Source organism: Aphelocoma coerulescens, chromosome 3, assembly GCF_041296385.1.
Source record: "Aphelocoma coerulescens isolate FSJ_1873_10779 chromosome 3, UR_Acoe_1.0, whole genome shotgun sequence".
Classification (NCBI taxonomy): domain Eukaryota; kingdom Metazoa; phylum Chordata; class Aves; order Passeriformes; family Corvidae; genus Aphelocoma; species Aphelocoma coerulescens.
Window position 1 is genome coordinate 29,313,249 of NC_091016.1, and position 13,411 is coordinate 29,326,659.

Genomic DNA, 13,411 nt, shown 5'->3' on the forward strand with positions numbered 1-13,411 from the left:
TTAGTTAACAGGTATGTTGCAGAGACTGTAATCTTTTTTCTGGAATTCTGGAAATGAAAATGAAAAAATAAGTGCACAAATTATTCAAGGTGAATTATTTACTCAGCTCTGGCTGTCATGTAATAAAGCAGCCTTTCAGCTTGCAATGGAGCCTGTATCTTCCTTGCAATGGAGAAATGAATTGCAACTCTGAATCAGTCTGTGCGACTGCTGTACAGCATTACATAAACCAAAGGTAAACTGCACTTAATCCTTAAAGGATCCAGTTCATAGGAAACATTTTCAAGTTCTGAAATAATTTAAATTGCAAACTGGCATGTAAGAGTGTATTGGGTAGCCCTGGAGTGTATTGTGTACACTTGCATAATATCCTTCCAAATCAGTTCTGTGTAATACCCAGAGACAGGTGTATTCTCAGTTCAGGCTTATGTTCTTAGAACAAAGCACTGACTTTGATTGACTTGGATTAATACAGGTACTGAGTTGGAAGAAATTGCACATAGGCCAGCAGTGAAAAAATGTACTTTTTTGTGTGTCCCCTAAGATTGCCTTTCCCGTTAATTTAAATTAAGACAAAACCACAAAAATAAGCAAATTAAAAAAAAAAAAAAAACAAACCCAAACGTTTGCATGTTTGCAGTAAAAATTTAAATAAATCAATGTATTTTGTATGAAGTTTGATTTGTTGGGATGAAAGATATATTTTTTGAATTCTATGCAAAATTTCTGCTAACATACAGGAATTACTCATGTTCATGGAACACAGTCTTTGGATTTGGTGAGTCAAAGAAACAGAAGCAAAAAATGTAGAAAATGACCTCTCATCCAGGTGATTGATTTATTTGTGATTCATTCCAACACAAATGAGTCAGAAAAAGAAGACTTAGCAAGAAAAGCCGCTCTGTGCTATGTTTTCTATGTTAATGTGTAAGTATGAGAGTGGGATTATGTAGAAGGGAAGTTTAGCTGGTGGGAAGCTGCCTGGATGAGACACAATTCTGTTTTCAGTACTTTGCTGTTCCTCCCCTGACACCGCTGTTACTGTGTGGGATGAAGTGCTGACGTACACTCAGCACTTTGTGGAAGACTGAGACAAATCACACAGTCCCTGCCCTGAAGAGAACTGAAAGAAGCACAGGTCATGCAGGACTTCCATTAAGAGAATGTTTTCAACTTAGCTTTGCTTTTAACTTCTCTAAGCCCTCCCACTTGGCCTGATGCTGCTTTATCCACCTGAGACTGACAGTATCTCTTTGAACTACTCTTACTTAAAGACTGAGCCATTTATCCTGATGTGGTTAGAGAAATTGTGAGGGTTTGTCTCCCCTGTTAAAAACAATCAAGTGTTTATGTGCGCTTCATTTGGCAGCTCTAGTTTCTCTGCTTTGGAGCAGATCTTTCAGGCTGAGACACTGATCATCTGAAAATATGACTTTACTGCAGGTCTTCGAAAAGTTAAAACCTACTTGTGATCAGGAGATTGGCTACATTTTAATTTATCAAATAACTTCTTTAAAATATTCCCCCTGAATTAACTGTGTTCCAGGCACAGACCATAAGGTCTGCCTGCAGCTTTCTTTGGAATATGCAGGGGAAAAGGCACTTTACTGCCCCCCAGCCATTTAGGCTGAACCTTTTAAATCTCTCCTCACCATTGCTAGAAGAAGTGTTGGTTCCTGTGCTATGTCTCCAATTGCGTGTGTGCTTAGATAATGTAATGAAAATTACAGAAAAGAATGTCATAGCAGCAAAAAGAACTTTCTGTACATATTTTCTGGAAATACATGGAAGGACTGGATAGGAGGCCTAATTGCAAAAGGATTTATATTGTGCTAATGTGCAAATATCTGAATGACTTAGAAAACCATTCTTGGTCTTTATAGGGAAAAATCAATTCTAAGTTAGAAATGACTGACATAATTGTACTCCAAGACCGAACAAAAAAATCCCTCTTCTCTAGGAAGTCTGAAGGAAGGCAGTGATTCTGTGAACCAAATTAGTTCAAACTTTTTCTGCCTGAAATTGGGGGATTTTTTGACATTTAGGAAAACATTCCAGTAAAAAGCTAGAGAGAGGAAGGAGGAGACCCTTGAAAATTAGGGTGACAAACTTTTTTTTCAGATAGCAGTGGGGAAAGCAGTGTCTTGTACTTAAATTTTCAGACTGCTGCAAAATTTGTCAATTAATGACTCTTAGAGGGCCTGACTGAGCAGCAGATCTTTACTTATATGAAATATTCAAAGCTGCTGATGTGGTCTTGATTCTTCCTGCAAGGGGGCCATGTGTGTATGGAAAGTAAGACTGGAGGTTAGTTTTGTGGACTTGATTAAAGATGGGGAGCTTTAAGCTTTTATTTAACAATTAAAAAGCAAAGCCCTGGAAACTGCTGTTGTCTTCAGAGCTGAGCACTAGATGGGAAAAGTAGCATTTACTAGAAGATTTACTTAGAAAGGTAGAACAACACCCTCCCACCAGTTTGTCCCAAGTGTTACATTCCAGCTGTTCTGCATTTATGTTCTTGCTATCTTTATTTGAGCAAAAATCTTTCAAGAGAATAAACCTTTTCCTTGACTGTTGGCTTAGCATCACAGAATATCCTGAGTTGGAAGGGACCTGTGAGAATTGTTGAGTCCAGCTCCTGACTCCACAAAGGGCATGTAAAGTGAATGGGACACGAAGGGAAGTCAAGGCAGGAATTTATTGGGATCAAGGAATACCATTGCTCTCCAAAAGGTCAGTTTGCTGTTGCTATTCCTTTTGCTGCTATCAAAGCTGAAAGGCAGTAATAGAATGTAGATATTATGTAAGTACCAAAGTATGCAGTAACACAAGAATGGGAATTTTTTTGGTGGGGGTGGGTTGTGTGGCAGGGAGTGTGCAAAGGTTGCACATAGATTTACATTAAAGATCACACAGGAGTTGAGAAAGTGAAATTTGCGTGACCCTGGCTTACAGATCTTTTATTGTTATTTACAAAGCTACAAAGTTGGCAAGATTGGAGACTGTGGTTTTTACATGATGTTGTAGGGGACCTTGGTGTGCCATGTTTTGTTTCAGCAGGATATTAAATGCTCCATTTGCTTTGTGTGGAGAAATTCCTGCTGATTTAATTTGATCTAATTGCAGTCTTAAAGAAATGTTATAAGAATAATTGTTTGTTTTCTTTACAATTGCTTTAGCTTACTCATTTAGCCGTAAGCATTTCATTCGGATGTAGACACCAGAGGATTGATTCAGATTTTGTTGGGACAGATTTGCATCCAGCTAGGACAGTGCCAACTGCAAGGGCAATTGTGCCACAGGGAAGGTCTGTTTTAGAGGAGGGACAATAGCAGTGCAGAAGTGTTGTCTGGATTGGACCTTCTCCGTGGAAGATGTTGCAACTTTCACAGAGTGATGTGAAAACTGCTTCTCAGCAGATGTAAGGGTGGCAGACAAGTTAACTGAGCTGAGGCTGCTGTCTTTAGATTGTCCCTGGTACCTGAGCTAACTCAAGTTTCCCTAAACTAAACTGCTCTGTGTACTACCCCATTTTCAAAAATCAGTTGTGTTATTTTACAGCCTGTTATTTAATTCCAAGTCTTTGAAGAAGTCCCTTACTTCTCTGCTTCATTTTTCACCTGAATTTTAAATTTAGGTACACCTCTCTGTGTTAAAAATGCCAAGCTGTCATGCTCTCAGGCTTAACAAATGGTTGCAGGATTATGGATGGCATTAAGTGTTTTCTGACAGTATCTAACCTCAGAGCATTGTTTGTGCTATTGAATAAGACTGAAACATGACCAGTGGTGCTTTGACAAAGGAATGATTAAAATTAAAATCATCTTTATCCTCAGTAGTTCTATTGTGCTTTTTCTATTTATAGTTGAAGGGTGGGGGTTTTTTAGATTGATTTATATAGGCAGGTTGGGCAAGTTACATGTTTCTATGAAGTGATTCAACAAACAGCAACTGAAGGAATGATTTTCAGAGTCTGATTTGCTCAATGAGTGTCCGGGCACACTGAGCAAAAGCATTACAGATGGAGATCCAGCTGAACTTTTTAAAAGGCTGTGGCATAAAGAGGTCTACATTAATATAAAATTTTAGTTTCATGGTGGATGTAGGAGCAGCACTGAAACTCTTATTGAGAAATACGGGTTTATCCCACATGGTGGTTTCGGACAGAGAGTATTCCTTATTCCTGTCTTCCAGACATCTGGGGTGGGTTGATATCAGGACTTGACATTTTTGAGACTTTTTGTTTGTTCTATGTCTAATTTCTGACAGACATTAAAAGCATGAATTGCCAAAGCTCCTGTCCACTGCTGTTTGTAGATGGTCTAAGACTGTGCAGGGTATTGGAGAAACAGATTTTTAAAACATTTGATGTCTTGCTGGAGTAACTGAGGAGGAGGAGTATTCCCTGTGAACAGAGGCCTCAGTAGGGAACTTTCTGGCATGTTTCATGTTTTATTGCTGCAAATTTATACACCTTTGCATGATGTGCTCTTATATTGTCCAACAGCACCACATGTGGAAGAAGTTCCCCTTGGAAGATGGCAGTGTCTGGCAGGACACTGGCAGCTGAAATTGAGATGTGATGGAGATGAGGCTCTCTGTTCCTGCATGTCCCTTGATATCTTGGGATATCTGTGTTAGGAAGGCTTGCACATCATGTTGGTGTGCATGCTCCAACCAGAGGTGGGAAGAGGTAGAAATTATAATTTAGCAAGGAAGTCAGCTTTCTATAAAGAGCCTGATTTCTGCCAGGTGAACCACTGAATGAATTTTCATTTTTGTTTTGGGTAGGATTTTGTTTCTGTTTCAGAATTTTGGAGGAGGAAGAATAATTTTTGTAAGAGAAGAGACAGGTAAAAAATAATCAAAAAAATTTTCATGAAACACTAGTTTTTCTTTGTTTTCTCCAAATCTCAAATTAATACTTTTTTCAGAGATATGTTTCTGTAACATTGTTATATTTGTGTTGAAGGAGTTATTAGAAATACTAAATAAAATTAAATACAAGATAGATGCAAACTTCGTGAGGTTTTCAAAATATTTATTTTATGTATTTCAGAACACGAAACTTACTATTTAAACTTGTGTGAATCCTTTTTGTCTGAAATAAAATAATAAAATTTTGGGGCTTTAATGTATGTTTCAAGCAATATGTAGAACATAAAGCCTGTCCCTAAGTAATCAGGGAAGTAACTCAGAGGATAATGCAATTTGAGCCTCTTATATAGGGTTTTTTTTTTGGTCAGAGAGTTAGCACTGCCCATGCAATGACAACACAGATTGAGCTGTGTTTTTCCTATCACTTAACTGGTGCAAATACATCCAAATACGTTTGTGACTCCAGTTACCTGAGCTACTCCATATCCTCTGAGTTTGTACAAACAGGCCACATTTTTGTAACATTTTTATAGCAACCATTAAAATGCAAATAAGGATAAATGATACAGATTCTGGTGAAGCCTCCTGGCTTTTTTTGTGAATAAACCTGGTAGGGCCCAGCTGACATTTAAAACTCTTCATCACAGTAGGTGAGTGTTCACAGAGTGAAATATAATCCATGCTGTATTCTGAGAGACAAATAAACGCCTTAATTATAGCAACAATAATAGAAATTTTAGCTGTAACTAAATCATGTTGCTGCTACTCATCTCTAAAATAAATGTTTTTATTTTGTCTGTACAGTAATGTGCTCCAACAGAGAAAATTGATGCAGTTGTGTAGTAAACTGTCTGCAAAATGTTGCCAGGCTGTGGTTTACAACATGGACAGATACACTGTGTTTCTGTTCCTGCACCAGGCGAATCACTTAAAGTACAGCTTCAGTTTATTATCTCTGTAACACTTACTTTGGTTTCTGTGGCAGAGATACTCAGACTTTTCAGAGGCCTGATTAGAGGAAAAGAGTAGTTAAAACCTCTGGTTAAAAAAAAAAAAAAATAGTGTATTCTCTGAAGGGCAGTTGGTCATTCACTTCTAGTTACATGTCTCAGTTTGCACTTGAGAAATCTTAAGAAAATCCAAAGCAGCAAATCACTTTCATGCATCATCTCCTGCCAGCTGTACTGTGTTGGAAGACCAAACTACAGGCTATTCAGTGGCTGTCAAGTTGTACAATTTATCTGCAGGACAGATACTGAATATTCCACCTCAATGCCAAATGGTAGCTTCATTTTTTTTTTTCTGGTTGACAGATTTTGTTGCATTAAAACAATGCACCAGGAGGAAAAATTATTTTTGCTCTAGTGTCTTTATTTTCCTTGAATTTTTCTCCACTCAGTAAAATGGGAAATTTTAAATTCCATGCCTTACTTAGATTTGGAGGAAAGAAGGGAAGAGAGGAGAAGGGAAGGATTTTCAGTTGAAGGCAAATAATCATGTGGTGATCACAGAGGGAATTTGACCCTAGAGAATCTGTGTGTTTGCTGCTATAGTAGTTGGTGTCCCCTACTGCCTGGAGATGGAGAACAGATCCTGAGGGTGCAGGCCAACGTGGGTGCTCCAGGGAGCTGTGCTGGGAAAGTCGTTGTGGCAGCCACTGTGGATTAGCATCACAGATAACTGTATTTGCTAACACCTGACTGCAGGATATGCTTAGTGCTGCTTTGCCACTGAGGCACCACGAGCAATGTTTGGTCATTCTACCTGATCTTTGGATCTGCTGAGACTGTGTCAGATCCTAATTCTGTTGTTCAAACATGCAGATGAAGGCAAATTGGGAAGGGACCTGACCTAGATTCTGCTGTTGGCTGCTGTAACAACCATTACTATTGCTTTGAGAATGATTCTAACATGAATATTTTGTTCGATATACTGAAAATCCATGGATTCATGCAAATGCCTTCAAAATTCATACTGATTTGGAAGACCTGCAACACATGAATCCATAGCCTCATCTTCTCCCCCAGCTATCACACCAAAACTGCACCACAGCTTCCAGACACCCAGAACCCAAAAATGGACTGAGCAGGTTATCAGCCAAACACATATTCCACATGAGCCATATTTATTTTCTTGGAGTAGAGTGGAATATCTTCTGTCTAAGAGGAAAACTCTTCAATCTTTCCTCTTGTAAGAGTGAAAAAGCCAAGGGTTGTTGTGGTACCAAGGCAATACAGTTGTAATGCGAGGGTGTTGTTCTCAGAATCAGCAGAACACCTGACTAAGCTGCAATAATCAGATCTTCATTACTGGTGCTGCTTTCAGGAGACAGAGTGGATGTGGCTTGACCTTATGCCTGACTCAGGCTGAATTGGCAGTGGTAACAGAGAAACCATCTTTTCACTTAGAAGATAAATAGCAGACTTGATGTGAAGAAGAAATAGGGAAAGAACAAATATGGAAACAGGAGGTTTTATAAAATATTTCTTCACAGTTTAAATATATCAGGGTTTGGGGACTTGCTGTTATAATGAAAACAAACAAGGAAACATAAAAGGCAGAACACTATTTGGCTTTCCAATGCATGCTGAGCTGATGGTGGAAAAGGTCTTCAGCCCTCAAATCCAGCAGGGAATATAAATGATTGATGGTAAAAGCTTAGATCATCCACTTTAAGTGTGATTGACAGATAACATTCCTGGCAAACATCTGGAATTCAGCAAACTGGGAATCAGAAATGCAAAGTACTGACAAACAAACGGCCATCTGCATTTCTCTGGCTTTTTAATCTTTCTTCAGAGGTAAGGTGAAATATATAAAGCCTGGAGTTATATATAAAAAGAGGTTTTTGGCTCAGGTTCCCTGATGTAGCCAGTGGACTTTGCCAACCACCTTCTGACTCAGAAGTATCACCATACCCTTCTTGCTTTCCAGTTACAGATGGTTTTGATAAAACACCCACTTATTCTGCCCCCCTGTTTTTTTGATTCCTTTTTCCACAGCGATTGATCACACTTTGTGAAGAACATATAGACAAAGGGAGATGGTATGCAATTCCTTATTATGCATAAGTGGCCAATTGTTCTGATGCAGTGCAGGTAATCCTGGGTGGAATTTTAATTCCTTCTTGCTGTATAGATTTCTACTGCTCCTTTCCCCCCTCATTTTTCTATAAGTGTCAAACATGGTTCTTTTAGAATCTGACAATCAAATTTAATACTTTTGGTATGCTTCATTTAGCAAATGGACTTGACAGAAATAAAGCAATAAGGTGCTTCCATGTGCCTTACTTTGGAAACTGAAATACAGTGTAGGATTCATTTTTGACTAGATTGCTCGCTCTTAACTTCAAGGAAGTTTTTTAATGAAAGAAAAGAGTACAACTTCTTTGGGTTTTTAAGTTTGTTTCTTAAAAACAGAGACTTCTGTGATCTGACTCAGTTTGTGGCTCATGTTTTGCTTTTCTCTGGTTTGGCTCAGTGGGCACCCAGCAGACACAGCTCCTTCCTGTGCTGGTCTTGCCACTAATGGGAGGTGACTCCCTGGGGTGGCAGGATACTGCAGAAAGGAGATTTTTATGGAGGGAAAAGTTACAAATAGCAAAAGGCAGCTGTGCTTGCTGCCAGGGATGAAGGACAGAGTTGTGTCTTTCTGTGTTATGTGAAAAGCAGAATTAAATTTCAGAAAGAGTAAGACATAACTAACTTCTGTGGTATGTCACTTCTGAGGTAGGCACAGCAGTACCATGCTGTTTGTGCTTGGTTTGTATTAATTATTCAGCATGTTACTGTGGGGCAGTAACATAATTATTGTCATTTTAAGGTAGGGAAACTTGTCCGGAGATGTTAAGCAATACACTTAGAAGTGAGCTAGAATTCCTCTCCCTTGTGCTTGGACTACCAGCTCTAACTGTTGCTCATCAGTGATGCCACATTTCAATGCTTGATAGATTCCAGAGCGTTAATTAAAACAGTTGTTTAGCTAATTGCCTGGAAGATTGTGAGTAAAAGCATATTTATTCCAAAGCAAACAATCCATTTTTACCCAGTGAAGCATATCAGTTTTTATGGTGCATAAAAATTGTTTCATTTCAATTTTGAATATATTGTGTATTTGTCTGTCTAAAAGCCTTGTAGAGGAAGATCTGTTTTAAGTGCATGGAAGCTTTTTTTCTTAAGCCGTTTTTAATGTATCTACTAACAAAAACCATACAAATAATTGAAAATGTGAAAAGTCATTGCTGTTAAAAAGAAAAGTTGTTTACTGTACTGGGCTGTGGGACTACTGCTATGCTTGATGGTATGAAGCTTTTGTACTATTTCCACATGTTGGCATTGTCCTATGTAAGGAGACTAGAAGTGGAAGAAAGGTTATCTTTATGGTGTGTTTGCCTAATCTTGTGAAAAATGTGCTAACAGAACAGGTGGTTTCAGGGTATATACACATTTAAAATTAAAATGAAGTCAAAGTGATCAGGATCTGAACTGGTCCATGGGAGGTGGATGGTGTAGGTTTTCTGTGGAAGACTGAGAGCACATCAGAGTTAACGACAGCTTAGTGCACTTCAGGGTAGTTTACCATCAAGTTAAGAGCTTCTTCTCAAAGAGAAAATGCTTATCATCTCATGGAAGAGATTAGATAAGAGTGGAATACAGCTGAAGGACTGAGATGGGAATTCTGAGTTTGAATTAGAAGTTTTCTTGAGCTCTTTACCCCGATAGTTCTCTTGACTTTCATATAAGCTTTCAAAAATGACAATTTATTTAGGGAAGGAAATCTAAAAGAACCTGGCTGAATTCAGTAAACTAATACATATTTTGGTGCTTTGGATTTAAGAATTGCTATGGGCAAGATGATACTTATAAGACAAGGGACCATTCCTACCACAGCTTGATAGATGTGGATGCATTTCCATGTCATTGGTCTTAAGAGAGATGGGCAGCGGTGATATAGCACAGCAGCAGTTTGGGAGGAAAATACATTTTAAAACAAAAACAGTATAGCTTTTCATTATCAAGGTAACAACTGAATATTCTTTTTTGGTTAGCATTAAGTATTGGAAAGCAGGAAAAAAAGACAGTTACTTTTGAAAATGAACTTGTAACTTTCTCCTACATGCTCCCTTTTGTGCCCAGCCTGAGCTGGGGTGTAACCAGTGAAATCCTGACTGGGGGCTGCTCCTCAGTAGATTTTGGTGTATGTGCCCAGCATTGTAGTGCCCAGACTGGTGCAAATGCCCTCATTGCAGTATCCCACTGCAGGGATTTCACTGGCTGCCCCAAGCTCATAGAGACATGCACATGGAAAGGGTGTGAGGAAACGGCCATTTTCTTCCTTCCAGTGTGAAACAGCTAAACATTCATGCCTTGTCATTGTTGTGTTGGGGATAACTAATCTGTACTCCTCTTGGTTTGGACTCTGTTTAGTTGCAGCCTGAAACTGCACTGATATGTTATACAGGATGGTTTTATTGACACAACAGTGGGTAAATAGTAGCCAGATTAAGAAGACTCAACAGCACAGATGTAAGAAACAAAGATCCTTTGTGTGACAGTTAAAAGGAGAAAGGGAAAAACTATTTCCTCTTAATTAATTTCTTTGAAAGGGATCAGAAGAGAACATGAACCAAGAGTGAACCACTTCTCTTGATTTTGAAAGAAAAATCTTTATTGATATTTAAAGGGAACTTGTCACATAGAACACTTTCAAATTATGATTCATTCTTAGGAAGTTTTGCTAGACTGTTGTAATTAAGAAAAAGATAATGGAAAAAGTTATCCATTAAATGCTTCAAAGTTTTTTTTTCCAGACAGTTTTTTTTTCTGAGCGCAAAAATAGAAGACACTTGACTTCATGAATGAGATGTCTGTTCTATTTTTGATGGAAGTAGTGCTGCTACTGAAAGCAATGCTGTTGATTTTCTGTAGGCAAAGGAGACGTTTTTGGTGATGTGTTCTGGAAGGAGTCGACCCTCGCCCAGTCCTGTGCTAATGTAAGGGCTTTGACTTACTGTGATCTTCATGTGATAAAAAGGGATGCCTTGCAGAAAGTGCTGGAGTTCTACACAGCCTTTTCACACTCCTTCTCCAGAAATCTCATTTTGACCTACAACTTGAGAAAAAGGGTAAGTAGCTGTGATTTTAACATACATCATGTAAATGATCTCACTTTTAACGTCTGTCTGCGTGAGAAAACTGAATGGCTTGAATTCTGGCATTTTTCGTGGACCCCTTTTATAAGATGACTTTTCAGAGCTTGCCTAGGAGACCCTGCTAGCATGTAGAGTCAAAAGGCTATAAGTATTTATTCCAGTGCTAGCTTTAGAGGGAGCTAGACTGTGTGTATGTGAAAGTATGATGCATTTCTAGGAAGTAGACAGGTTCCAGCAGATAGGAAAACTGTCATGTACGTGTGATAAACAGTGTTCACTACTTAATGCAACTTTAGTTTGTAAAACCCCTAAAAATATTTTAGGGGTCTTGCCTGAAATCACAAGGAAAATGACAGAAAATATATAAAATCTGATATATGGAACAAAAGTTAAGTACAGTAATCACAATGGAAAAGTAATATGAAGATGACATTCTATCAAGAGTTGTTTCTTTTATTATAAATCACATTTTGGAATTACTTTGCTTATCTATAGTATTTCCATTTTCTTATCCTTGATTTTTTGGCTCTTTTCATTCCTTGCTGTGTGCTAGTTCAAGGTATTTTGTCAAATGCAAGTAATCATAATCTAATAGCCCAGTTTAAATCCTCTGTGTAATCCTCAGTGAACAACCTCTGCAGAAATTTATTAAAACTGTAGTAGGGATAATTCAGATGATATGATTTTATGATGTGAGGTAGAAGACAATAATATTACACTGAAAAGAAGTGCATTAGAGAACCTGTACTTGCTTCATAAGGGTATTTGAGATCAGGTAAAGAAATATGTTTGATAGGAGAATTTTTTGTTCTTAAATGGTTCTCCATAGTAATTTCAGGTGCCAAGTAAGCCTTAGATAATTAGACCTGAAAAAAATAGAACTGTTTTAATCTTTTAAATCTGTTTTGTAAAATTAGACTTTACAACTAGACATTTTTAAAGATATTTTATTTTTTATATTTAGAGTTGGTGTACTGAAAGTAAAAGTATTGCGATGATATTTTCTATCTGCATATGTTATCAGTATCAAAGAATTCAGCTTTTTAGGGTTGGATGAAGAAAAATTTGTTATCCACACTTTGGTGAAATAAATCAGAGCTCTGGTAGAAAACTGATGTGATTAAAAACTAAGAAGCAAATTTATACTTGGGGATTTCCTTCTAAGACTTTTTTTTTCAAATGAAGGTATTCAGCTGCAAGCATATTAAGAGAGATGTCCTGTTAATAAACACCTCCTTACGTGGTCTTAGTTAATGTAAGAAATAAAATAAATGAAAGAATTTGACATTGATATCACCTAAAGAATCAGTATCACTGACTGACATATTTTATAATTAACTCCATGGGTAATGTGGTAAGATGCCCTCAGAATATATAACTACTTCTATTTTTTAATATCATCTGTAGAAGTAGCAAGCTTTGAAGCTTAGAAGGATCAGTTTTCTAACAGCTCATAGTAATGCTAGCAGAATCACATAATTTTGGACCTGCTCTGAGCCAGAAGGCCCGACTTTAGAATCAAATACCTACTCCAGAGGTGACACTGCCCCTCCATGTTTATTGGCGTAGCTTTTCCCAGCCCAGGTTACAAAACATTTTTTAATCATAGTGTCACAACTCCTGTGCTGTCAATTTTCTACACAAAATGTTCCTAATAAAAACATACATCTTATGATAGCAATTTCCATCCAGTTATTCAAATAATTGGATTTTAATTGAGTTGCAGTCAGCAGAAGAGTGGCATTGATTGATAATGGAGGCAAGAGTTTGATGGTTCCTGGTTAACAGACTGTAACATTATTTATTTTATTAGAAGAAGGCTGATTGCAATCAGAATGCAAATGTTAAGTAATGTGGATAATACATGTTCTTGGAAATGCATGGAAGGTACAATACTTTAGAGATTTGAGGTAATGCATGTTAAAAGGCAACTTTTTAGAGTTTAGAATTTAATCTGGTTTAAATATCTGTGATTTTTTTTTTTTAGAAATAGCTCCCCAGCCTGTCGCTTCTAACACTTCTATGGTCTATTTCTGCAAATGGAATTTTGTAGAATTAAAATGAACTGGTACCTTCTGTTAGTTGCATTTGTGAGGTATTGCATATCCTTTGGAGTATAAATATCAGAATTACACTTTTCATTTCAATAAACAGTTTCATCTCTGGCTCCAAAAGTGTTCAACTAGTTGAAATGTAGATACTGTGTATTCCTCCCAAATATATTCATATGGATTCCAAATACATGAACAAGCAGCTTTGGAGATTTTTTTTTTTTCAGAAGGATCGCACATTTTTAGACTTGGTCATTCCTCTGAGGTGTCCCCATCTTTAGGGTACATATGCCTTCAGTTGGCCATGGTACTGAGTCTCACTACACAGCTC

General features: G+C 37.6%; 1 protein-coding gene across 9 annotated transcripts in view; it reads left to right on the forward strand.

Annotated features, from left to right (window-relative positions):
• The window catches only part of KCNH1 (potassium voltage-gated channel subfamily H member 1), a 177,623-nt gene that overhangs the window by 89,824 nt on the left and 74,388 nt on the right, over positions 1-13,411 (forward strand). For 7 of the 9 annotated variants that reach the window (XR_011149737.1, XM_069009612.1, XM_069009619.1 and 4 more), the window contains one exon: positions 10,806-11,002. Coding sequence is in view for 8 of the 9 variants with exons in the window: in XM_069009612.1 (XP_068865713.1) it covers positions 10,806-11,002 (197 nt within the window). In the remaining variant the exon portion in view is untranslated. Of the gene's footprint in view, positions 1-4,507; positions 4,651-10,805; positions 11,003-13,016; positions 13,158-13,411 lie in introns of those variants that run through there. The other 2 variants (XM_069009618.1, XM_069009620.1) reach the window with 2 other exon arrangements.